Source organism: Hemiscyllium ocellatum, chromosome 3 (assembly GCF_020745735.1).
Source record: "Hemiscyllium ocellatum isolate sHemOce1 chromosome 3, sHemOce1.pat.X.cur, whole genome shotgun sequence".
Taxonomy (NCBI): Eukaryota; Metazoa; Chordata; class Chondrichthyes; order Orectolobiformes; family Hemiscylliidae; genus Hemiscyllium; species Hemiscyllium ocellatum.
In genome coordinates, this window is record NC_083403.1 from 50,180,927 (window position 1) to 50,207,755 (window position 26,829).

General features: G+C 39.4%; 1 protein-coding gene across 4 annotated transcripts in view; it reads right to left on the reverse strand.

Moving 5' to 3' along the window:
- LOC132832121 (bcl-2-associated transcription factor 1-like) overlaps positions 1-20,695 on the reverse strand; it is a 71,839-nt gene extending 51,144 nt beyond the window's left edge. For all 4 annotated transcript variants that reach the window (XM_060849858.1, XM_060849876.1, XM_060849867.1 and 1 more), the window contains exons 1-4: positions 20,622-20,695; positions 7,229-7,376; positions 4,186-5,088; positions 261-1,001 (exon numbers count right to left, since the gene is read on the reverse strand). In XM_060849858.1, coding sequence (XP_060705841.1) covers positions 261-1,001; positions 4,186-5,088; positions 7,229-7,338 — 1,754 coding nt within the window. In that variant the 5' untranslated portion in view covers positions 7,339-7,376; positions 20,622-20,695. The remainder of the gene's footprint in view (positions 1-260; positions 1,002-4,185; positions 5,089-7,228; positions 7,377-20,621) is intronic.
- Between the last annotated feature and the right edge of the window lie 6,134 nt (positions 20,696-26,829).

Below are 26,829 nucleotides of genomic sequence, written 5' to 3' on the forward strand. Positions count from 1 at the left end.
AACAGATTAAACATTTCTATTATGAGCATGTGGTACTAATCTGTGACATTTTTAAGAAGATGAAAATTAACTTTTGCAAATGATCATTTCTAAATCACTCACAAACATTCTTTAGTTACAACTAATTAGTTTTACTAATCTGAATTGCAAAAAAAATATAAAAAGGGGAAAAAAACAGCATGAATGTATAAATAGAGACAAATCAACAAGAAAGGCAAATTCAGCAAAGAAATACAACACACAAACAAGCAGCAACTTACCGTACAGAGTCTTCAAAATGGGGTGAAATCATTTTCAATTTCACTTCAGGCTGACAGGATGTAGTGGCCAGAGGTTTTATTCTGGGCGGACTTTCCTCTGTGAAAGACATTTTGTCCCTTTCTCGGACATCTGTGTTCTTCTGCTGTGGGAGTGAGGAGCTTGGATCATACAGTTCTTTGAATGTTTCATCTTTCACTGGCTCAGGTGAAGCAGGTTCTTTCTTTGGTGCTGCTCTTTCCTCATATTTTTTCTCTGCATATTTGTCTTCTTCCCTAAGCTTCTCTTTTGCTGCACTAGCTGAAAAGCTAGCCACATGAAATTTGTAAGATCTCTCATCTTCATACCTTTCATGGTCTTTTGTTCCTTTGACTACAATTTTTGTATTATATTTACTTTCTTCACTGTCAAAATTCCAATGTGATTCAGTTCCATAACCCTTTTCCTTCTCTGCTTGATTGGTCACACTGTACTGATATTTAGGTCTGTAATGATCTAGCTCATCAGATAATGCATCTACAACACACTGTCTATGCCTTTCTGGGGACTCAGTTAAGTATGGCATTTTTTCTGCTTCTTTTCTGAAGTACTCACCTTTAGAACTACCATAATCTATTCCTTTATCCCCCCATTCCCTCCCCCTTGCCTTATCTTTCTCCAGTCCTCTTTCTTTTTGAGTATCTTTCTCTCTTCCATCTCCTCTGTCCAATACAAAGGTCCTATTCTCCTCATCCTCGGTGTACCTATAAAATAAAAACCATAAGAAATGCAACAAAAAGATTCTGCACATTTTAAAAGTTTTACTTATTAAAAGCTTGATTAATTCCTGTTTCAGTAGCAATGTCTGTGACAGCACAAAATGTTCTTAAATCAACATTAATCATCACTTCTCTCATGTATTCAGTCTACAAGAAAAGGTCAGAAAAGTTTTAAAAAATCATTTTTTAAAAATATGATTTTATGCCATTTACAGTTTATAATGTAGTTCATTTCTTTAATTCATTTAGTCTAATTTCTGTGCTCATAGCAGCTCCAATTTCTCAAATTATGTCCAAATCAAATGATCAAAAGTAACTAAGTGACTTTTGATTGCAGATATCAGCACTTAGCAAATCAAGTTTAGAATCAATTTAGTAAGCCAATAACAAAAGGAAAGCAAAACAAATAAATAAATAGAGGGTGACCAAGAGCAATTTAACCAGTCCCAGCTCTATCTGCAAATGTTCTCTCTCTTCAGATATTTGTCCAAATCCTCCTTTGAAAATTATGAACAATTGCGAAATGTGCCTCCACCACATTTTCAGGCAGTGTATTCTGGATCAAACCAACGTGCAGCATAAAAAAATTTCCCTTTACATTATCAATCTATATTCTGTATTTTTTTCCTTATTCTTAAATTATACAAATTGGTGCCAGATTATGATAAATGAATGCCATTCATTGTACTTTATTGTATCCTTACTGTAAAATACGTGGCAACAAAATCATTCATTCATAACAATGATCTTGAGTCTGCATCCCACTACTTCTCAAACCATCAGTAAGAACAGTTTCTCTTATCTACTCTGTCTTGAGCTCACCTGATTTTGAACACCATTATAAAAATTCTTCTAAACATTCTCTGTCAAGGAGAGCAAGCACGGCTTTAGCAATTTTTCTATATTACGGAAATCCTTCAGTCCTGGACACATTCTTGTAAATTGTTTCCATGTCTGCTCAAAAGTCTCTACATCAATTCTTATGTGCGGTGCCCAAAATTTGAGATAATAGACCAGAAATTCGCGTGGCCAGATAGTTGCTGTATTTGTATAAACTGGGTTGTGCATTGTGACCCTGTAGAATCCCAGACACTGCAGATGCTGTGGGAACTGCCCAGAAAATTGAAAATTTCAATGGGCAAATCCTGCATTTGGAACTGTCCAAAGTAATCCATTGAAATCAGAGAATTTGGAAGATTCCCCTTCAGTTGAGCTTATAGTTATCCAGGAAAAGTTAAAGGTTTAAAAACCTAGTCTAACTCATGAATAAACATTAATCAGACCCCTCAACTCACCACTCACTTCCCCGACCCCTGACACATATTGATAACATTCTTACAATAGGATAGTAATGGTGACAACTAAACTTGAATTAAAATTTAATTATTGACATTCTTTTTAAGTTAACCTAATTTTCTAATCACCCTATTCAGCAATATTATTACACACCTCTGGAACACATGGGACTTGAACCCGGGCTACTAGTCCAGGGGTAGGGACTCCACTTCCGTACCATTATATTTCAATTAAAATTCCACCAGCCCAGTTACCGCAGTTGAAGACAAACTCAGGTCATTAGCCTGCATCTCCAAATTATACTGCAGTTATATAACCAAAACATTACCAACTGCCCCATTCAGGTAGTTTATTTGTTTTGGAGTTGTGGAAGAATAGACCATTAAGATGGTCAATGCTTAGCACTTAGATGGTATGAATGCTTTCGGTCTCTTATTAGTCCAAGCTTGAATGTTATCCAGGCCTTGCTGCATGAGAGTATAGACTGTTTCATGCAAAAATATATAATTTAAATGACGAATTTTGTTTTGATTTTGGGTAATTTAAGTGAAAGAAGCTATAAAAAAAAACATTAGAAATTTGGTCCATTGCAGGTAAAACAGATAGTCAAAGCCTAATCTTTACATGAAGGCAAGACAACCATCACATTTATAACACAGACTGGAAAAATGAAGACTGTTTTGATTTATCAATTTAAGGGATATCTCTGTGTTGATTGAGGACCTTCCCATGGTTTCTATCAAAGGATAAAAAACCCCAGTACCTGAAATGTTACCATAAAGTTTTACAATAAAGCATCCGTCTTCTCGTACACTTATTTGATAGCCAGTTCTTGGGTTTAGTTTCAGTGCCATTTTTGACTAGTGGTGAGTGGTGAAAATTTAAGTACGATAAGATACATGGCAAATTTTTAAAAGTCTTACTTTCAGGGCCAATTCTCACTCATATGGTCAGAGTGAGAATATTGGCAATATTCACTGCCATTCTCTGTCTAGAAAACAGTTGGGCGAAGTACCAATACATGCACTCCTTCTCTTCAGGCATGACCAAGCAAGGTGTATACTCGCTTTCTCGACAGTATGGTCATGTAAGATGTCTCACTAAAACTCATCTTATCCTCACATGTAGAAATGTGAAACAAAAGCAGAACACCACGATGATCCTGAAAAATACCTCTGGAAACATAAACAAGGTGATTTTACTATATTAAATGGAGTTACTAGAGGACAGGAACTTTGGTGGACAGCTGAAGGGAAAGGAAGTCCAACAAAGTTATCAAAGTTGGAAGGGCATGGGGGGTTGACCTGGGGAAGAGCATGTGGAACAACTTTTATTAGGGGGGGGGGGGAAGGAGAGGGGTGCAGGTCTGAGAAGTGGGATGAAACTTTTGTAAAGTTGGTTTCTTCAAACAATTTTTTGAATATATATATATTTTCTAAAAGTACACTTCAACATTTAACGGTTGAGAACAAAAATCAAGTCCCAACTGCTCCAACAACTTAATACTAAATAAGTTGTTTAGAATATTAGGTTAATTTAAAAATAACAAATATACTTAAATCTTAATTCATGTTTAGTTGTTGTCAGTCCCATTTTGTTGTCACCATTTCACTATTACTATCATGTTGTAAAAACTCATCTTCAGAAGACAAAGTTGGTTCTACCAAAACCGTTTTCACGCAATCCTGTGTTATAAGAAAATCAAAAAATAGCAGCACCACTGAAACTAATGTGGCCGGAATCGCATTACAACCAATACACACTTTAACATTCATGGTTTAGCCGGTGTCCTCAATTCGTCAATCATGTTGTAGCGAATTCACATTAACAAAACACGTGTTATAGCAGAATGACCTGTATGAAGAACACATACCTCTTCAGGTACTTGGCTTTAAGGGGCTCTTGATCCACAGTATCACCAGAAAAGGCAGACAGTTTCAGTCGAACTTCTTCCCTTGGAACAATTTTCGTAGGGCTTTTTCGTAATGGACTACACTGAGAAGGGCTGTACTGGGATGCACTATGTCCAGAGGAGCTATGCTGTTCAGGACTGTGCTGCAAACTGGAGGATGGTGGACTTGTCTGTGATGAGCTCAGCCTAGGTGGCACAGCTTGCAACAAACTATGACGGGAAGGAACAGAACGTGTTGGGCTGAGACTAGTTGGGCTGGGAAGTGAAGACAGACTATGATGAGACCTTGGACTATTGTCATTGTACGTCGAAAGTCCTGCCCAGCTCTCACTTCGAGCTGGAGGAGTTTTACGAAACTCACTATGCATCTTAGTAGAATCAGATTCACATTTTACGTCTGTTCCAGATTTTTCTGTTTGCTTGATCTTTCCTGATTCATCTTGAGAAACCATCCCTTCAGTTTTCTTTCCACGTTTGTCCAGGGGCTTGTGCCGTTTTGAAGTCACTGGGGATCGACTGTGGCGTGATGAGGAACGGGAAGACGACGAGCCACGTGACCTAGCAGAGGAGGATCGATGTGATTGTCGAGATCGACTTCTGGATCGTTGAGATATGGATCTACGTTTTGGTGTTCTTGACCTAGAACGGCCTCGTCGTGGACTACGAGACTGCCTTCGATTCTGCCAATTCAATCTATAACCACCTCGATAATATCGTGGCCCTCCTTGATAATATCCCCTCCCTCTTCCACGATAGCCATAAGGGCGTCTCATTCCTCTGTTACCACGATAATCCCGATAGTCTCTTGCATAGTTACGATCTCTACTTCGAGATCGTGAGTAGGATCTGGAACGAGATCTAGAACTGAGAGAATCCATAAAAGAAGTGTCACAACAAATAGTTTATTCCATAAGTAGTTCAGATCACAGAATTATAATACAATAAGTTTTCCATTGCAGTTCATGTTGGCCAACTTAAAGATATTCAAGCTGATAAATGTATAAAAATATTGTCCCTTTTAACTCTCAAACTACAAAAGCTTAAAAGATCACAGAAATAGTGTTAGAGTACAAACAAAGCTCTTAAGTTCTATTACAGAGAAATTTGATTACACACAACTAAATCATTGAAAAGATTCAAGTAAACATTCTTTTAATACATGCCTCAATATCAATTGAAATATTCTAAAGACACTCTTTCAACAGGCTGAATTTTTTTTTAAATAAATATCCTGCCTGCATTAGGAAAATTACACCAAGGTTTTTAATCCAAACTACAATGCATTTGATTTGAAAAACATATAGTATTCAACCCATCCAGCTCATTCCTTGCAGACTACATACAATATTCCCTATCAGATTAACTGCCATTCATCTCACTGCTGTTTCTGGATCTTGTTGTGCACAAAAAGGATGTCGTATTTGCCTACATCACTTCAAAGAGAGGTTCATTGCAAGAGAAGTGCTTTGAGATGTTTGACAGACTTGTTAAGATGCTACATAAAAGCAAGTCGCTTTTTGTTTTTATGATGAATTCTACTCAACCAACTCAATCTTCAAAATCCAACTTCTGAAAGAAAAACAAAGACAGAAGAAAGGCAGCTGACTAAGACCTACGTTATTGGATCTGTCATAGAAATGGAATCAAGTTTTAATCCTGAGCAATTCTACAAATAAAATTTCTATACGCTCAAAACATTTCTGTACATTCTCAAAGAAATGCAAACCCAATAATACAAATTTTACATGAAGGTTTTTTAATTCCATCAAATGCAGCCTTCTGTTTGACTGTTATTATTCTTATTCTATCATATAACTATGCATAATACTTTCAGATGATGATTAAAGTGAAGATCAAACACCATTATGTTTTTCAAAATATTAACTTGTTTTAACATTTACTTTTTTAAAAGATATTTAATAAATTGCAGCAATATTTATCCTTCTGACCTTGAAATGAGACACTGCATGTAGAATTACATATTCTTTGAAGTTATACCAAAGAATGTAATTTCTAAAGGAGCTTTTGTCTTCCACCTCTGAACCCAAGAGAGTAAATTTAATCAGTGATGAGAGTTGGCATGATATTTCAAATTACAAGGTCTTCACAAAAAAAAGTCAAAATTAATTTCAATGTTTAGGAGTAAATGTAAAGATTGATAAGGCATGTTATGCTAATCCAATTCACATGGTTAACAAAAGCTAATGTACGGATGTCCTCCATGGACACCAAATCCAAAAAAAATGCCTGGATCATAAAAAAATTGGAACAGTAAAAACTTGACAGTTTGCATCAATGGAAATTCTTCAAAGTCATGATATGAAGCTTAGCGAAACTTCCACCTTTGGGCTCTGGATTTGAATCAATGCTCATCAAGTGAAATTGCAGCAATTTATAGTAATGAGACTTAACCCAAATCTTTGCTGATCTGAATCCCAAGCCCAAAACTAACTACTAATTAAAAGATTCACTTGTACTTGCAATGAAATTTGGTAGAATCATAGATCTTTAAAGACTGGATAATTGTTCCATTTTGCCAATACTTGCTCCCTGAAAAAAATATTCTATTTATTGCTAGGTTTCTCTACCACATGTTAACACTTCACTATGTCAAATACTTATGCACTTTGGTTTTTAAAGAAATTATTAATTACGCTTCCATCATTTTGGTGGTGTTTTGAAGTAGCTTATGTACTTTGCAAAGAGGTATGAAGTTTTCAATCACACTTATTTGTACTTTGTCTTATTTAAAAGCTGGATTCTGAGCCTTCAACATTCAAAGCCATTCTATTCCCGGTATACATACACTCACCCTGCAAAAACACTTATGAAAATTTCACAAGTCTTAGGGTCCTACAGTTCTGATTATTCTTAAACATGTAACTCAAGTTTGCAACAAAACATTAATTGATACAAATAGAAAGTCTACAAAAATACTTTGTAAAAAAACACATTAAAAACTTTGATCTTGCACCAAAATGTAACCAGCATCCTAAATGATTACCTATATCTTTTTTTCCTGGAACGTGATCGAGAATGAGATCTTGATCGAGAGCTGGATCGAGAATGAGATCTTGATCTCGATGAATGAGATCGGGAGTTAGATCGAACCATTCTGATATTCAAATTTTACTTTGAAAACAGTGCAGAACCTGAGGATGAGAAAAGTCTTATATTTTATAGGTTACCTTAAAAGTGAGCTTAGCATTACAGGGCTATACTTAAAATAACCCTATTAAACTGTGTATACTTCACACTCACACTTAATTGTACTTTCAGATTAACATTTTCACAGCAGTAAATAGTGCCACGTAGGTTAATGGTGCTGTGAAGGCATATGGTGTACTGGCTTTTATTGGTAGAGGTACTGAGTTCCGGAGTCCTGAGGTCATGTTGCAGTTGTATAAGACTCTGGTGCGGCCGCATCTGAAGTATTGTGTGCCGTTTTGGTCATACTATAGGAAGGATATGGAGGCACTGGAACAAGTGCAGAGGAGGTTTACCAGGATGTTGCCTGGTATGGCAGGAAGATCGTATGAGGAAAGGCTGAGGCACTTGGGGCTGTTTTCATTGGAGAAAAGAAGGTTTGGGGTGACTTGATAGAGGTGTACAAGATGATTAGGGGTTTAGATACGGTTGGCCATGAGAACCTTCTTCCACGTATGGAGTCAGCTATTACTAGGGGACACAGCTTTAAATTAAGGGGTGGTAGGTATAGGACAGATGTTGGGGGTAGATTCTTTACTCAGCGAGTCGTGAGTTCATGGAATGCCCTGCCAGTAGCAGTGGTGGACTTTCCCTCTTTATGGACATTTAAACGGGCATTGGATAGGCATATGGAGGATAGTAGGCTAGTGTAGATTAGGTGGGCTTGGGTCGGCGCAACATCGAAGGCCAAAGGGCCTATACTGCACTGTATTTTTCTATTTTCTATGTTCTATAAACTATCATTTGCTAATGTGCGCGTCACGTTTTGCTTTCTTCACCCAAGTTTCCTTTTTTTAGCAGTTTTATTTGAACAAAAGGAAGGAGAATGCACTTCCATCTAGAGCAGAGGTTAATGAGTTTTATATTCCATGTTATGTAACATATGCAACATGGAACATAACAGTGCAGTACAAGCCCTTCGGCCCTCGATGTTGCACCACCCTGTAAAACCAACATGTGGTCCATCTAACCTATGCTATTCCATCCAATGACCATTTAAATGCCCGTAAAGTTGGCGAATCTACAACTGCTGCAGGCAATGTGTCCCATGCCACTACCATGGAGTATAGAAACTGCCTCTGACATCTGCTCTATATCTATCACTTTGGTTAACAATTTGGCTACAATGAGAATGAGGTTGCCATTTGCCTATTCTCTAGTGAAGTACATGGAATATTCAAGTTGTTCACTCATCTTTTCTTTTACAATTCAAACAACATCCATGATCAAAAGTAAGGTCTGCACAGTTATTGATGGTTTTCTATAGTGACCAACAGATATCAATAGTGGGAAACTTAACTGCTAAAGTGCAAAGCTTAGATGATTGAGATTTTTTTTTCCATTCAGTGATGTTTCCTCTCCTTTCCTAAGGATAATCTCACAGAAAAAAGTACTGCCAGCATCACATGAAAAGCAATCTCTCCCCAGCCGATATAGTCTGAGGCCATGCCAAGGAACTAGTAAGTACATTCTCGTAAAGTTGCAGCTCTGTGAGGAAGAAGGGTTGATTAGTGTGGCATCATCAGCAGAAAGTAGCCTTTCAAGCACTTATCTCCGGTTTCCATATTTGTGACAATGCCAGGAGCAGGAGCTTGAGAAAAGTTATTGCAAAAACATCATCCTTCAACATCTGTTGAATAAAGCCGTTGAAGGAGATTCTTCCACTACAACAGAATAAATATGGGGCCAGATAAGAATAATACAATTCAATGGTCTCCAGTAACAAATGTTTTATGACTCGGCTGTTAAGTTGAAATGCTGTTTTAGCTTACCTAGTCCTTTAACATCAAACATAGCCAAAGATCCCAGAATTTAACTGCTGCTTGATCAAGCAACACTGCAGATTACACAAGCTGATCAACATCAGGTTGCAACTATGAAACGCCTACCATTTTCAAACAATATTATTTTGCACCATTAAATATAACAGTTGGAGTACAATGCCTGTGTATGCTCCATTGTGATTAGATTCTTTGGTACATCAAATTTCCTGGACATAATTTACAGAAAGAACAAATGCTTGGAGACTATTTCGTACTGTCACAAAGATAGCATGGCAACTAATTTCAGAGTCAACCTGTCTGATTTAATTTTTTTTATCTAACCTATTTTTCCTCAACCTGTTCAGAGATGTTATTACACAATTCTGGAGCATGTGGGAACTAAACCTAAGCATCCCATCCAGGATTAAGACACTATCACTGCACTGCAAGGAGGGCCCCTTGCCTGAAAATTTAAACAATGTATGGCAATTAACTGTTAAAACAGCATTATTGGGTGCATTCACCATGGTATTACCTTGGCCAATGAAAGTTCACTTGCCAACCAATCAGCACTCTCCACTCATGCAATATAAATGTCAGTTTCCCCTTTGAATTGCTTTTCTTGTAAATTGCACTGATGATTGCAGCGCTTGAAACTTCAATAAAATGTGCTTTTTTAGGCAATATGCCAGTTTGGTAACAGCAAATAAATATTTGTTGTACCCCAGCTTCAGTGAAACAGAGATCAAATTCAAGATATCGACAACGCAGATCAATTTACAATTAAGCTATTTAGTGTATATTTAAGTTGTTCTAATGCACCTATAATACTGGTATCCAACTGGCAGTGTCAAAAATTACCAAAGAGGGTCAGTGGACGATAGCAGGAAAATCCAAGCTAGTAAATTACTGCCCATTGTTAAGTCAAGTAATGGAAGTGGTCGTCAACTTTTAAGTTTGAGTTCCACTGGGGCTACTTAGCTTCTGCCCTGATTATAGACAAAATTCCACAGGGGAGATGAAAGTGACTGCTGTTGACATCAAAGCCATAGTATCAAAGGCCCCTGGTAAAATGAGAGTTAGAATCAAGGGGTTCAAGTCATGCCTAGCGAAAAAGATGGTTTTCATTGTTGAAGATGAAGGACAGTCAGCTCAGAACCATCTTCTGCTGCTTCAGCAATAACCTTCCCTTTATTAGGAGGTCAGAAGTGGAGATATGTGGGTAATGTTCAGGACCACCCACAACTCATCAGATACTTAATCAGCCTATGTCTAAATGCAGCAGGAACTAGACAATATCCAGGTTTGGGCTGACGAGTGGCAAGTAACACATGTGATCATCACCCTTGAAATTCAATTGTATTACCATTGTTGGATTTCCCCACCTGCAAAATCCTGGAGGTTACCATTAACAAGAAACTGAACTGTACTAGCCCATATAATGTGGCTTCAAAGCAATTCAGAAGCTGGGCTTCTGCAGCATGTAAGACCTCCATTCTCTCCAGAGCCTGCTCACCATCTACAAAGCAAAATCAGGAGTGTGATGGAATACTTCCCATGTGCCTGGTTGAATGTAGCTCCAACAACACTAAAGAAGTTTGATGCCATCTAGGACAAAGTGGCCCATTTGATTAACACCACATGCAAAAAACATCCATTTTGTCCACCACAGTAGACTGCACCATCTGCAATATGCACTGTGGAATTTCAAGAATGCTTCTGAGGCAGGATCTTCCAAATACATGACCACTAATATCTAGAAGGCAGGACCACCACCACCTGAAGGTTTCACTCTGAGTCACTCATCAACCTGACTTCGAAATATAGTGCCATTCCTTCAGTGTCTTAGGTTAAAATCCTAGGAATTCCCTCTCTCAAAAGTACCCCGAGTCACCTGCAATAAGTGGAATGCAGCAGTTCAAGTTGGCAGCTCTTTACCACCTGCTCTAGGGCAAAAACACACAGGCAATAAATGGTGGCCCACATAGTGAAGCCCAAAAGTGTCTTTAAAGAAAAGCAGGTGTCAGCGCTCAACCATCTCACCTGATTAAAATTTAAATTATCAATGTTAATAAAACATTTCATGGTACTTGAGGTGAAGGAAAGAATGGAATGTGTACCTTCATTAGGATAACTAATAGCCAATTGAAGGTTTGTTCAAACATCTGGCTCTACAAATACAGAAGAAAAGCAAAAGAGGCGAACTATAGAATTCTAGAGAATAGGCCAAGATGGCTGATAACTCTGCTTTCAACTGTGATGCACAGAAACCAAACTCAGAAGACTGAAAAACACATAGGAATGCAAGGTTGGTTGAGGGTGTTAAATTTGGATAGGCTGTAAATTAGGAGCTTTCCCTTGACTTAGTGGTGGTGTCCCTACCACTGGACAGAGAAATCCAGGTTCGAGCCCCACTGCTCCAGGTTGAAAAACATCTCTGAACAGGTTGATCAGAAAAATAGGTTCTACATTCAATGCAGCATTAGACAGAAATCCATTATAGATCAAGATGGACTGAGCTTGATGTGAATGGCTAAGACTTGGACAAATTAGGTTCTTCTTAAGTTGGCATTGAATAAATTGTATCTAAAAGGCAAAAAGCATGGACAAGGTCAGTGTCAGTTTGTTCAAGGCCACTGTAGTGAATTCATTCAAATATTATCTTGCATTCAAATTAGAGATTAGACCTTCGCTTTATTTTAAGATACTGTGTGTTCCCAGAGTATTCTTCTGTACACTGCAACTGGCTACAATTGCTCCATTACACTCAGTTTTAGCATAATAGAAACCTGCACTAACCAGAAGCATTATCTGAACTAAAAGTAAGGAAATAAGCAAAAGTAGAACTTAGTTTTTATGAAGGTTTTTGTAACACTAATTCTTTCATATTATTATTTCAAACTAATTATTTATGCTTTACAACTAGATATTCAAAGATTTGGCAAAGAAAATTCAATAAATAAAAAAGAAGCCAATAGTTAGCACAAATATGCTCCTCTGTACCAAAATGATATAGTCAGAAGTTTTTCCAGCACAGAAAATGGCCTTTCAGTCCACCATATCAATGCCAATCATCGAGAATCTATTTATTCTAGCCTTTTTTTTCCAGCATTTGGCCCATAGCTTTGTATGCAATGGCATTTCAAGTGTTCAGCTAAATACTATTTCATTATCTTGAGTGTTCCTGCTCTTCTCGGCAGTGAGTTCCGGATGGCTAACCAAACCCTGGGCAAAACTTATTTTCCTCAAAACCTCACACCCCTGATCTTAAAATTGTGCCCCCTGATTTTTGATCTCTCTACTAAAGAAGAAAGTTTCTTCCCACCAATATCCCTCATAACTTTGCATAAATCAAATCAGGCCTGCTCTGAGGAAAACAACCCCAGCCTGTTTAATCACCCTTAGCTAAACCATTCAAACCCAGGTGACATTGTCTGCATCCTCTCCAATGCAATCACCAGCATTCAGTCACAGTACTCCAGCTTGGCATAACTATTGCATATACATCATAACTTCCTTGTTCTTGTATTCAATGACTTGATTAATTGCTTTTAAGTATCTAATCTACTTAAGGCTTCAAGGATCTATGGACATGCACTCCAAGGCCCTCTGATCCTCTGTTCTACCTAGGATCTTAGTATTCAACATGTACTCCTTATTTTGGTAGTATTCCCAAAATCATTACCTCACACTTTTCAGGATTAAATTCCATTTAACAGTGTTCAGCCCATCAATATCTGCAGTTCTTTAGTCGAAGATTTTCTGCCTCACTACTTACCATACCACCAAAAAAAGTTGTCATTTATTTCAAATATCTCTGATCTACTATAACCATCTGCACTTAATTAGGCTACTGGAATCCAAGTGGAACAAGGTTTAGCTCACAGTAAGCAGCAGGGGTCACGTATGTAGAAATCACAGCAGTAAGATGTGTATAATTTTCCCGAGAGACTATTCCATTTCATTAAGAGGTCAGAATTTGGGAATTTTGTTGCAAGAGACTTATGCCCTCACTCACCAAAGGCATGTCCACCATCTACAGAGCACAAGTCAGGAAAGTGATAAAATACTCTCCATTTACAGGATAAGTCCAACAAAACTCAAAATACTCAATATCATCCAGGACAAAACTATGCTTCTAATTGGCAACCCATCCACAAATTTAAAACATTCACTCTCTCCGCACTGGCACACTGTGACAACAATATGCACAGTCTGAAACGTGCATTGCAGGAATGTGCTAATGGCCTTTCTCAGCATCTTCTAAACCCATGGCCTCTCAGCAGGCACACGGAATACCATCAAGCTGCAAGCTCCCCTCCAAATCACACAACGTTAAAAACTATAATCACCATTCCTTCACTGTCACTGAGCCAAAATGCTCAAACTATGGGTCTATATACAGCTTTTGGACTCAGTACCACACCTTAAGGGCAAATAGGAGGACGCGCAAGAAATGCTGTATGTGCCAGGGATAATCACACTCTATGAACGAATAACAGACAGGCAAGGTTATTAAATTTGCAATGTTTAGAATTCTAAATTCGTCGCCAATGCAAAGTTAAAAGTGAACTAACATTCAAATTGGGCATTAAATACAATGAAATACTAGGTAAATTACATACTAAATAAGCAAGCTAAAGTGTTCATTAAAATTTCAGAAGAGTAGAATTATAAATTTAAGTATAATCATTTCTCATGGCAAGTCACAGACAAATTAACAAAGTGTACGGCTCCAATTTAGCAAAACCAAAAGAAAATCATTGCACGAAAATGGTTGATAAAATCTGTCTTTTTTGGCTTTCCAAATTTGGCAGAAGGTGACTTAATTATTCTACTATAAACTAATTAAAAACCCAACTGTAATACCCTGAAAACAAGGGTAGGACCAGTCCCAATCATCTCTCACTGTATTACTCAATCATAATTCAAGAAGTTTCTGCAGCATTTTGGTTCCTCCAGTGACTTAAAATTGATAAAATTTATCTTTGCATATAATTCTGAACAGGCAGATAAAATTAAAGCTGTCAGCTGGAACAGTTATACAAAAATGAAATTGTTTATGCTTAAGCTCCATATTGTCCAGCAGCAATGGTACATTCATTCTCCTATCCTATTTTGGTTTAACCTTGAATGATTCATGTTAAATAACCTTTAACAGGATAAGTCTGACATACATTGAATGAAGCTTTTTACAACTATTTGAATACACACTTGATTTATCATACTTGATTGTTCTCTTACTTAAAGACTGAACAGTCTGAATGGTCAATTACTTGAGAAGTTACTCTTACAACACACCTTCACACAAAATACTATATCAGAGTTTGAAGAATCTAGTTGTTTTGTTTAAAATCTTTTCCCAAAGACTTACTTCTGTAAAAGGAGATAAATTCTGTAATTAATCTAAGAACTGGAATAACTAGAATTATCTTCAAACTTCTAGCTGGTTGAGCAATTCATATGTCAGTCCTCCTTTCCATTTTACAATATTTCATTGTTATATTTCATTTCCATTTCAGATTTAAGAAACAATGCTCAGAAGAGAACAGATCGCCTTGTCCTGTTTGAATGTTCTAAACTGTACCTAAACCTAAATTAGAAAGAAACCAGTTACCCCATCTACAAATAAGTACCTTCTCCAAACTGTCGTCTTTACATTAGCCAACAGTACACTTGAGAAGTGGGACACTCGGCTCAGTAAACCACTTCTGCTGCCTTCAATTGACAAAGTGGCTTTTGCAAAGTATTTGTGCATCATCAGTGACTATTTGAATGAGTCAAATAAGCCAATCAGGAGCATGATGCGTGGAGGCCTCATCAGATTCAAGCTTAGGATGTGCAAGTCAGCTGAAAGAGTATCCTTTTTATTTGCAAACAATGTTTCAATTTACTAAGATGGAGTAGAATGCACTGTGACAGTCAAGTTAAAGCTCACTCGATTCTGATAGTAAAATAACTTTTCATGCAGTTTTTCAATCTTTACTGGAATTACATCCTGATTTTTGTGAGAGCCATTAATCTTGATGGGCCTCACTGGTTTCAAATAAAATAGTACATTTTTTGCAGCTTCTGTTACAAGTTTAATTACTAAGTCTGTGACAGTTAAAAACAAGCACCCAACTATTCTAATCTTTATTTTCTAGCAACTGGCCCATAGCCTTTTATGCATTGATATCACAAGTGCACATTTAAATACTTAAATGTTATGAGTGTTTCTGGATCTAATATCATTTCAGGCAGCGAGTTCCAGATTCCTGTCCATCTTCTGAGTGAAATGGTTTCTCCACATAACCCCTCTAAACCTTCTGCCCCTTACCTTAAAACCATGCCAAAACTAATGCTCTATTGAACACTCAATGAGAAATATGACTGAATATTCAAAATTTATAAATTGAAATCGTTCTTTTATTAACTATTTCACAAAATAAAAATCTTTATGTCTTTCTTGTTAATCATTTTGAAAGGGCCCTTCTATAGAAAGCATCTAATTCACAGAAAAGACAAAACTAGGGAACATTCGCAGAATGGAAGAGACTGCATACCTAAGAGTTTCCAGTATGGTGAGTTTCCAGTATACAGCCCCAAGCTGTATTTGAAAGATGCTTGCAAACTACGACATGAAAGGCCGAATGATTCATTTTGCACGTAGAAGTCACAAGCCACCAAGGAAAATAGTTACATCACCTAATGGGCTGTATGCATCACATGACAGTGACAACTGCAGCTTGGCAACTGGTGCCAATACCAAAAACAACAAACTGATAGCCACTTTGTAAGAAGCATTCGATTGCATGACCTGCTTCCCTCCTATGGTCTCCTAACTGCCATCAGCAAAAGTGCATGATATGAAACTACCCTGCCACATATTCATCAACTGACCTAGACTAGGAAGAACAGGTCTACTGTCGAGTTTAATATTTCATATGAAAAATACTTAGTCAAATGTGTACACATCGAGACTAGAGGAGGGGGTTAAATATAACCTCCAGAATATTATTAAATTGAAAAGAATGCATTTACAAAGGATGTGCCCAGGATTGGAGGGTTTGAGTTATAAAGGAGTGGCTGGATAGGTTGGGACCTTTTTCACTTGAGCATAGGAGGTAATGGTTTACAAGGTCATGAAGGGCATAGATAAGATGAATAGCAAAGGCCAGAAAGTCCCTTAGGTAAGGCTGTCCAAAACTAGAGGGCATAATTTTAAGGTGATGTGAGAAAGATTTAAAAGGGAGCAGAGAGGCACCTTTTCATGTAGAGGGTAATTCATACGTGGAATGAACTGCCAGAAGAAGTGGTAAATGCAGGTACAATTACAATATTTAAAAGACATTTGGAAAGAACATTTCCTATTTATGTATTAGAAGGATATGGGTCAAACAGGCAAATGGGACTAATTTAGTTTGGGAAACCTGATTGGCATGGACAAATTGGACTGAAGTGTCTGTTTCTGTGCTGTATAACTATGACTCTGTGGCTAATTGAGCTTTAAAATTAAATGAGGATGTAATCAATTTAAAAAGGATTATCAAAATTAACATAGGTATAATAAAGGATGTTGTATGTACCCTGAACCCAATAGCTTTTGAATAAAATTCAACATTTTGAAATACATTAGAGTTGAAAAGTGCAGAGCACATCAGCCAATAAAGGATTCGTCTCTGGTTTGATGTATTCTGAAATGGCTGCCAAGTCCAAACCATGATCCACAGATACTACTCCATACAGGTCTGGTGTGGTTGAGAGGTCAGGCAGATGAAGTATTTGTAGATTTGTGCATTCTCTCAGACATCGATACACATTCATGATAGAGTTCCTTGATGTATCCAGTGCCTTCCCAAATGAACTATCTTCATTTTGATCGATGACAAAACAAGGACTCCCATTAGTTAGCAAGGTCTCTTGCTAACTAATGCCTTGAGGACATCCCTAGATGATTTCCACTGTCCTAATGGGAATCACCTACCATGACAAAGTTCCAAACAGAACAATTTCTTCGCGGTTTAGCATCAGGCATATGAACATTACGCACGTTGGCCCCGGAGAGGACACTGCAGTTTGTCTGCCTATGGAGGATCTTGTAAAGACCGCCCTAATGGTACCTCACCACTGCTTTGAGCTGCCTTCATTTGTCCAAGTCTTCAAGATATATAGGAACCATGTGGTACCCAATACTGGGTAAATGCTCCACATACTTTTCTGAATCTTGCCATTTTTGGGGTAGTGGGTGTTGTGTTAACAGTGCTGATTAGAAAGAAACCTTAGTTTTTCAAGTATTTAGTGAAAGGCCCATCTTTCTCACATGCTTGAACAGTAACCGCACTGAGCAAACACACTCACAGGTGTTATCTACACACTGAAGATCAATGGCTCACATTAGGATGATTTTGATTTGAGATGGAAAGCTGACATAGCTTCTTGTCTGTTCCATACATTGTCTCCTTGCATGACAGTTGTTTTCTGAAAGTGAAGTGCACTACTGCAGTGAAAACAAATGGAGAAGAGGGTTGATGCAACAACATACAGAGTGTTGCGTAACTCAGTCATCACTTATATAAAGTTAAAACTCACAACACCAGGTTATAGTCCAACAGGTTTAGTTGGAAGCACTGCCTTTCAGAGCGACACTCCCTCATCAGGCGATTGTGGAGTACACAATTGTAAAACACAGAATTTATAGCAAAAGTGTCTTACAATCACGTACTCCACAACCACGTGATGAAGGAGCATCTCTCCGAAAGCTAGTGTTTCCGATTAAACCTGTTGGACTATAACCTGTTGTGAGATTTTTAACTTTGTACACCCCAGTCCAACACCAACATCTCTAAATCATCACTGATATCTAGTCAGTAGCGGTTACATCAGTGAAGGTTATAGATTATACGTCATCGTGGAGTAGAGGAGGATGGTGACAAATTTCTCAGGACAGCTAAAGTTTGACGAAGATATTCCATTACCCTATATGGTGAACAGAGTCAAAGGCTTCATGAGATGGAGAGGACCATGTACAGTGGTTGATGCTGTTCCCTTCTTTTTTCCTCAATTCACCACATGAAGACGATGGCTGAAGTGCCTCTTGATGGGTGAAAAACCACATTGCAACTCAGAATGGAGCTCTTTGGTCACTAGGAAGAGGAAAATGAGGATATTTGTAACAATCTTCGCTGTGACAAGCTGCAAGGAATTTCCACTGTAGGTATCGTTTGTAGCATTGCCATCTTTCTTGAATATAATCACAACACAGCATCTCTGAAACCCCAAGACATCTATTCTTCTTCCAAGATAATTGATATAAGGTTGTGCAACCACCCTAGAAATCCATATGCAGTGTTTCAAAATTTGAACAGGGATTTCATCGGCTCTGGGGACTGAATGTTCAACCAAATTACTCTCAACTTCATTCCAGACTAGGGTTGCACTGAGATTGAGCCAGGTATATCCCAAAATACCGCCACAGACTACTGAGATTTTGGGTGTCGGCTGGGGCAATCAACCAGGTTTCCAATTCCGACCATCCTTTAATGCTTATGTTCTACTCACATGTAGATGAATGCAAGCAGGATTAGACTTGGCAACAATTTACAATTGAAAGGCCTGCTCCAGTTACCTCCAAGATTAACACAACTAGCAGCAACTTGGACAAATGTCAAACGACATGTGTGGAATAACACCGCAATAAAATGAAGTTCAACAAAAATTAATGACTGGCCACAGGTCAAGTGCGGGAGTACAATTTTATCTTTACATAAATACTGTCACAAACTATCTCAACTTCAAAACCAGTAAAATATACTTTATTATTTACTTCATATCTACCACCATTCAATGTAAAACTTCACAAATTCTTTCAAAGTTTGGAATTCTTGCTTATTTTTATAGAAAACTTATAGTGTGGAATCACACCATTTGGCCCTTGCATTAAATTTCTGTGCCGAAAATTCTCATTTGGACAGGTTCTAAGATTTTATCCACCAGTTATGAACTGTAATTTGATATTATCAGGAAGATTGCTGAGGATGTTGATTCACAGTGGAGTAGGCTAGACTTGCCTGTCTTTTAACCAGAAGATAATTAGACCTGTTTTGTCTTCGCCATGACGGGTCCAGAGTTATGGTTTTTTTTCTTGGTTGGTCTCACTTTATTCTGGTAACCTGCAGCACATAATTCCTATTGGTCTAGGAAATAATGATGACAACTTCCTCCCTACAGAATGTTACTTGTGTTTCCATGGTGCTAAAGACCAGTGTTTTCACCACATTATACATCATTCCAGCAGATAAACAACTCATAGTAAGCAAATTATATAGATATTCAAGAAAACTCTCAATCATCCTGCTTTTCACCTTCCTTTGTGACCATGAAACATATAAAAAGATAACTTAGTCACTAACATACTGAACAAACTAACTTGGTAAGATTCAATGCAATCAAGAGAAGAACAGAAAATAAAAAGTGGTAATAAAAACTGTAATTAAAATATTAAGTATGAAGTATCAAAATTGCAATACATCATATCGCAGCACAGCCTCCAGATGAAGGTAATGCAAGTCATAACTTATAATTTTTTAGCTTTAAAAATATCCAATATCCAACAAGATACACTGTAATAGAAGTAGTCCCTCCTCACTTCTTGCACAAGTTTTTTTAAGATGGGTCTAAAAGGTGAGATAGGATCTTTCAATGATTAACTGATCTGTTACCACCTCACAGCTGCCAGGTCACGAGAATGGATATTAGCTATGAATGCCAATGGTCAGTATCATACATTTCAAAAATCATATTTACTGCAGATTGATCGAATTTACACAGTTAAATATATAAGGTCTTCAGTCCCAAAGTGAACACGAGGCAGTCACGACTAACTAATAAAACTCTACAGATTTCCCTAAAGAGATATACAATCTTGACATTTTAAATATTGACAATGCAATTAAGCGCTGATCTGTGGAAGAACAGATAGATGAAAACTGGTTCTCTGGAACACAATAAAAGAGTGGATGGTTGATGATCCGTTCCTAACCTGACACCAAACACAAAGTGTGGGCCTTCGCAAATGAAAGTGAAATGGAAATTACAGCCAACTCTCCCACAGCTGGTTGTTGAGAAAATGCTCCGGTTTATTGGGCATGAGAAATAATTTCATGCAACAAGCGACTCATGGAATCTTCGGAGCATTTCATTTTGCTCCACCCGAACGTGCGGCGAAGGTACTAATCCCGATATTTATTTATTTATTGTTATTTTAAGAAGCTGAAGCCCGTTGGGGCAGGAAAAGCCATTTTGAACCTTTTGCGCCACACGACGCCGATCCCGGGAAAGTGAGGAGCCTCTCCTTACAATCCGCCCTCATTCACCAGCTCACCCGCCCCTCCACATCTCTCCGGCTGCTTTCCTGGGATAGACCCCTGCTCTCCTCTCCTCTCCTACCTGAGGCGAGAAACCTGCCGATCCGAGAGTCATCATACACCGCCGGACTCCATCTTGTCTTCTGCGCGATTAGGGTCAAAGGTCGGCTCTTCTCCTTCGCCGGCAACTGTCCGACCCGCTGTAAGTCCGGGCTCGGACCACGCGGGGGCGATGATGAGCTGGGTACGTTGTTAACCAGGTTTTCTCCCTCCAACCACACGGGGCGCTGTGGCGGGCGTTTATAGACACTCCCCAGTCCTGCCACTGGTGGCGCTGCGCCCCTAACATTTCAACTGAGATGAAAAACCGAGGAGTTCAGCCAATGTTTCCAAAGTGGGATGCACTGATACCAATAGGGAAAAACATAAAACAAAGAGTTAGGAAACACTCTCTCAGTTTTAGATATTAAAGCAGAAAGTGCTGAAGAATCTCAGCAAGTCTGGCTGTGTGTGTGTGGAGAGAGAGAGAGAGACAACAGTTTACCTTTGATGAGATTTGGAAAATGATGGTTTTATGCTGTTGCTAAAGTAGGGAAGGGATGCAGGAGCAAGTGGAACAGATGGTGAAGTGCTCAGAGCAAAAGATAAATAGAGAGCTAATGGTAGTGAAGAAAAGGTATCGATACAGAATAATGGTCGGTGCTTATAACACAAAGTAAGTCAGCTAGTTGACAGCAAATTTATGACAAGGCATGAGATGATGAGGGGGTTGTGTCTAATTAAATGGAACTATGTGTTTAGTGTTATAGGTTGTAAAGTGCCCAAACAGAAAGGGAGGTGCTGTTTCTGCAGCATGTGCTGAGCTTTGTTAGCACAGTGCCAGGGACCTGGGTTCGATTCCAGCCTCAGATGACTGTGCGGAATTTGCACATTCTCCCTGTGCCAGTGTGTTTTCCTCTGGGTGCTCTGGTTTCCTCTCACAGTCCAAAGATGTGCAGATAAGGTGGATTGGCCATGGGAAATGCAGGGTCCAAGGGATGGGTCTGGGTGGGATTCTCTTTGGATGGGTCGTGTGGACTTAATGGGCCATATGGTTTGCTTCCACACTGTAGAGATTCTAAGACCACTGTAGCAGACCTAAGACAGAAATGTTAACCATGGGAGGTGTGTTGAACTGTCAAGTGACTGAAAGTCTACAAATTCAACTGTGCAGGTCATGTATTTTAGGTACCAAAAAAAGAGAAAGAACTGCAGATCCTGAAAATAAGAAACAAAAACAAATTGCTGGAAGATCAGTTCTAAAAAGGGATCACTGAACCTGAAATGTAATCTCTGCTTTCTCTCCAGAGACAAGAGTGTGGTACTGGGAAAGCACAGCAGGTCAGGCAGCATCCGAGGAACAGGAAAATCGACGTTTTGGGCAAAAGCCCTTCGTCAGGAATGAGTCTGGGAGTCTCGGGGGTGGAAGATAAATGGGATGGGGGAGCTAGGGGCAAGGTAGCTGGGAGTGCAATAGGTGGATGGAGGTGGGAGGTAAAGGTAATAGGTTGGAGGGGAGGGCGGAGCGGATAGGTGGGAAGGATGATTGACAGATGGGACAGGTCATGAGGACGGTGCTGAGCTAGAAGGTTGGAACTGGGATAAGATGGGGTGAGGGGAAATTAAGAAACTGGTGAAATCCACATTGATGCCATGGGGTTGGAGGGTCCCAGGGCAGAAAATGAGGCATTCTTCCTCCTGGCGTCGGAGGAGGCACAGGACCTGCATGTCCTTGGCAGAGTGGGAGGGGGAGTTCAAGTGTTCAGCCACGGGGTGGTGAGGTTGATTGGTGTGGGTGTGCGGGAAATGTTCTCTGAAGCACTCTGCAAGTAGGCATCCTGTCTCCCCAATGTGACACTCCCCAGGAGCAACAGATACACTAAATGACATGTGGAAGTGCAAGTGAACCTTTGATGGATGTGGAAAGCTCCTTTGGGGCCTTGGGTGGAGGTAGTGGGGAGGTGTGGGTGCAGGTTTTGGAATTCCAGCGGTGGCAGAGGAAGGTGCCTGGAGGGGAGGGTGGGTTGTTAGGGGGCGTGGACCTGTTGGGGTAGTCACAGAGGAAATAGTCTTTACAGAAAGCAGATAGGGGTGGGAAAGGAAATATAAGTCTAGCGGTGGGGTCCGTTTGTAGGTGACGGAAGTGGCGGCGGATGATGCGATATGTACAAAGGTCAGTGGGGTGGAAAGTGAGGACCGGGGGGGTTCTGTCTTGTTGCGGTTAGAGGGCTGGGGTAGTAGTATTCTCTCCAGAGATGCTACCAGACCTGCTGAGTTTTTCCAAAAATGTTCTGTTTTTGTTTCTTTCAGGTACCAAGTGGCTTCCTCAGTCTATAATACAGTGAACTTAGCCAGGAGGTCCAAGTTCAAGTCCCACCTGCTCCATAATTGTGTCATAGCAAAGCTCAATAAGTTGATTAAAAATGTGTCAAATAGAGTGCATGGGTAGTACATCCTTGTTATAACTACTGATGAGCAAAAATCCATAAAACAAAGCAGGGCTTGTTGCCTGAAATAGCTGTTTTGCATCTGGAAATGAGATCTTTGCTTCAAATTTAGCTTTCAAGCAATCAGCGCAGTATGAAGTCAGGAAAGACAGGCTTAGAGTCATGGAGATGTACAGCACAGAAACAGATCCTTCAATCCAACCCATGCCGACCAAATATCCTAACCTAATCTCGTCCCAGTGGTAGCACTTGGCCCATATTCCTGTAACCCTTCCTATTCATACACCCGTCCAGATGCTTTTTAAATATTGTAATTGTACCAGCCTCCACTACTTCCTCTGGCAGCTCATTCTATACGCCCACTACCCTCTGCATGAAAAAGTTGCCCCTTAGGTCCCTTTTAAATTTTTCCCCTCTTATATACAGGCTAACGGATGCTACTTGATAAAATCATTGTAGGTAGGAACCGTTATAGCCAAGTGAGTAAGGGTGAATAGTTCTGATCGTCTTCCTCAGCTGGTCACAATAAAAAACTTACGTTCTTATCTTTAAAATCTTAAATACTTAAATTATTTAAGTAATTCATACCAGATTTCTTTAATATGTAGTTAACTATTTTTGTTCTGAGCAATAATGGTCCAATCAATAAGTTTTCCTTGAGTCAAAGAAAGGGAAAGTTTATTAACTGTTACACCAAAAGAAAAAGCACATTGAATATATGGCTTTTATGCAGTTACTGGGCGCAATCTCACAAAGGACACTACCCCAAGGAATTCTTTCAAAGACATACCAGAGCTGAGATGACTGAGCTCCAACAACCACAGCCATGTTGATTTGTGCTGGTTATGACTCCAAAACATAACACACAAGATATAAGTAGACCTTTCTGTTCATCATGTCAGGCAGCATACGAGGAGCAGGATTCCTAATGTCACACTGCTAATGAAGGCCCTATGCCCGAAACTCTGACTCTTCTGCTCCTCGGATGCTGCCCTACCTGCTGCGTTTTTCCAGTGTCACACTTTTCGACTCTGACTCTCCAACATTTGCAGTCCTCACTTTCTCCCAATCTGTCCACCATACCTGGCTGTCATTCAACGAGATCATGGCTGATCTGATAATCCTAAACTACATTTGCCTCCCTTTCCCATAACACCTGATCCCATTACTGATTTAAGTTTGTTTATCTTAATTTTGAATAAAGTCACTGAGCCAGTCTCTACAGCTTTCTGCAGTAAAAGATTTCCACAGATTGACCACCCTCTGAGAGAATAAATTCTTCCTTTAAGTTTTAAGTGAGCAACCACCTCATACTGAGATTAATCCCTCTGTTCCTACAAAGGGAAACAATCTCTCAGCAGCTATTCTGTGAAGTTCTCTTAACTATCCTGTATGGTACAATTAGGTTGTCTCTCGTTCTTGTAAACTCCAATGCATACAAGCCAAACCCATTCAATTTCTACCCATAAGAAAATCTCTCCATGCCTGAGATTAACCAACATTTCATTTCCCTTCTGTATTACCTACTGGACTTGGATGCTGGTTTATTATGATTCCTGGTTGAGGACTCCCAAAGCCCTCTAAACTGCAGCTTTCTCCAGACTGATACGAAAGCAGAAATCTTTCCCCTTCATTCCCATTCACTGGTTTTTCCAAAGCTCCTTGATGCTACACTCAGTCAATTGTAGCCTTGGTGTCAATGGCTGGCGCTCACCTCTCATCTGGAATTCAGCTCTTTTGTTCATATTTAGGCCATGTTTGTCATGAAGTCAAGAGCTCAGTGATCCTGGCAAAGTGCAAAATGAGTGGCTTGAACTGCTTACTGCTAAGCATATTCTGCTTGGTGTCAATATTGTTGACACCTTTCATCACTTTACTGATGATTGAGAGTAGACTGATGGACTGTTCATTGGTCAGGTTGGAATTGTCCTGCTATAGCACATAACTCTGCAATTTTCCACACTGTTGAGTAAACACCAGTTCTGTGACTATGCTGGAATGGCTTGGCACTGAATAGTTCCAGAGGACACATTTTTAATGCTATTGCCTAATTGTCGTCACGGCCCATACCCTTCACAATATTCTATGCCATCAAATAATTATTGATATCACGTGGAGTGAATTAAATCACCCGAAGACTGGCGTCCGTGATGTTGAGGACTTCCAGAGGAGGATCAGATGCATCACCACTCAATGTTTCTAGCTGAAGGTTATTACAAATGCTTCAGTGTGTGCCGGACTCCTCCATCATTGAGGATGGCAATGTTTGTGGTGCCTCCTCCTCCAGTGAGTTGTTTAATTGTCCACCACCATCAACAATTGGATATATCGGAATGCATTGCTTGTGGAAGCACTTAGCTCTGTATATCACTTGCTATTTATGCTGTTTGGCATGCAAATGTTCTTGTAGTTTCACCAGGTTAGCACCTCATTTTTAAGAATGCCTGGTGCTGCTCCATGCTGTGCCCTCTGCACTCTTCATTCAAATGAGGTGATCCACTTGATGCTAATTGTAGAGTAGGGGTTACTCTGAATCATGAGGGTTTCCTCAATGCATCTATACTTACTCATATGTCATAGACAGACACATCTTTCTTAGTAAGGATTAAGTCAGTTTTGTTTTTTTCCCCTCATTTTAGTTCCCTTACAACTTGTTGTAGACCCAGTCCAGCAGCTTTGTCCTTTAGGATCTGACCAACCTGATCTGTAGTGCTACAGCTGTTGGTGATGGGCATTGAAACCCTCCGTCCCAGCGGACATTTTTTGCCCTTGCCACTCTGTGCTTCCTACAAATGGTTTTCAATGTGAAGGAGTATTGTTTAATCAGCCACCACGGTGAGGTAGTGGATGTGGATGTGTCGTAATCAGCAATAGGTTTCTTTGCCTATGTTGGACCTGATACATGAGACTTCACAGGGTTCATGAAGTTGACGACTCTCAGGACAATTTCTTCTGGACATATATCAATGTCCCATCACCTATGCTCAGTCTGTCCTACTGGTGGACATAACCAGGGATACTGATGGTAATATGTGAGCCATTGTGTGTAAGGTATGATTCTGTGTGTATGACTTTGTCAGGCCATTACTTGACGAATTTGTGAGACAACACCCCCAACTTGGCAACACCCCAGAGGTTGGCAAGGAGGACTTTGCAGGGTTGAGTTTATTGTTGCTTTTCCAATGCTTCAGTCGGTGCATGGAAACACCCAGCTGGCAGTTCCAAATCTTTCTCACCTGGTCCCATGTTTAGGATAGAGCTAAATCACATTCACTCTGATGCCTGCAATGCAGATCTGATGCTATGAAAAGTGCTTTATTAATTTGAGTTCTCTCAGGCTTTTGCTTCACATCCATTGGCCCCAAAAAGAGATGACTGAGCTGTTTGATTGAAAATTTTCTCCTTGTAGCAACAAGGTGGTTTTAAGATCAACCAGTAGCTGTTTAAAAGCTTTAGGTGCTAGATAATCTGTTCTGTTCCCAACACTGGATGTGTTTTATTTCATGAACGCCACTGTTCCTTATAAGGAACTGACCCTCCATTGTAATGTGTTTCAATGTGTTAGGCTAGCTATTTGACTAAGCAGTTTTCAGCTCAGTAGAGCAGTTGACTGCATCTCTGAAATTCTGCTGATTAACTGGCAACCACTTCAATAGTGGCAGGACTGGCACAGGCACATGCACGTATCAGTTATATAATCGAGTCCTTATTCTGATGTACTTCTGCTGTTGTAACACTAGTCGCAATGACATTAAGCAGTTGTTTGACTAGACATACAAACAGTAAACTAATGATTGATTAAAG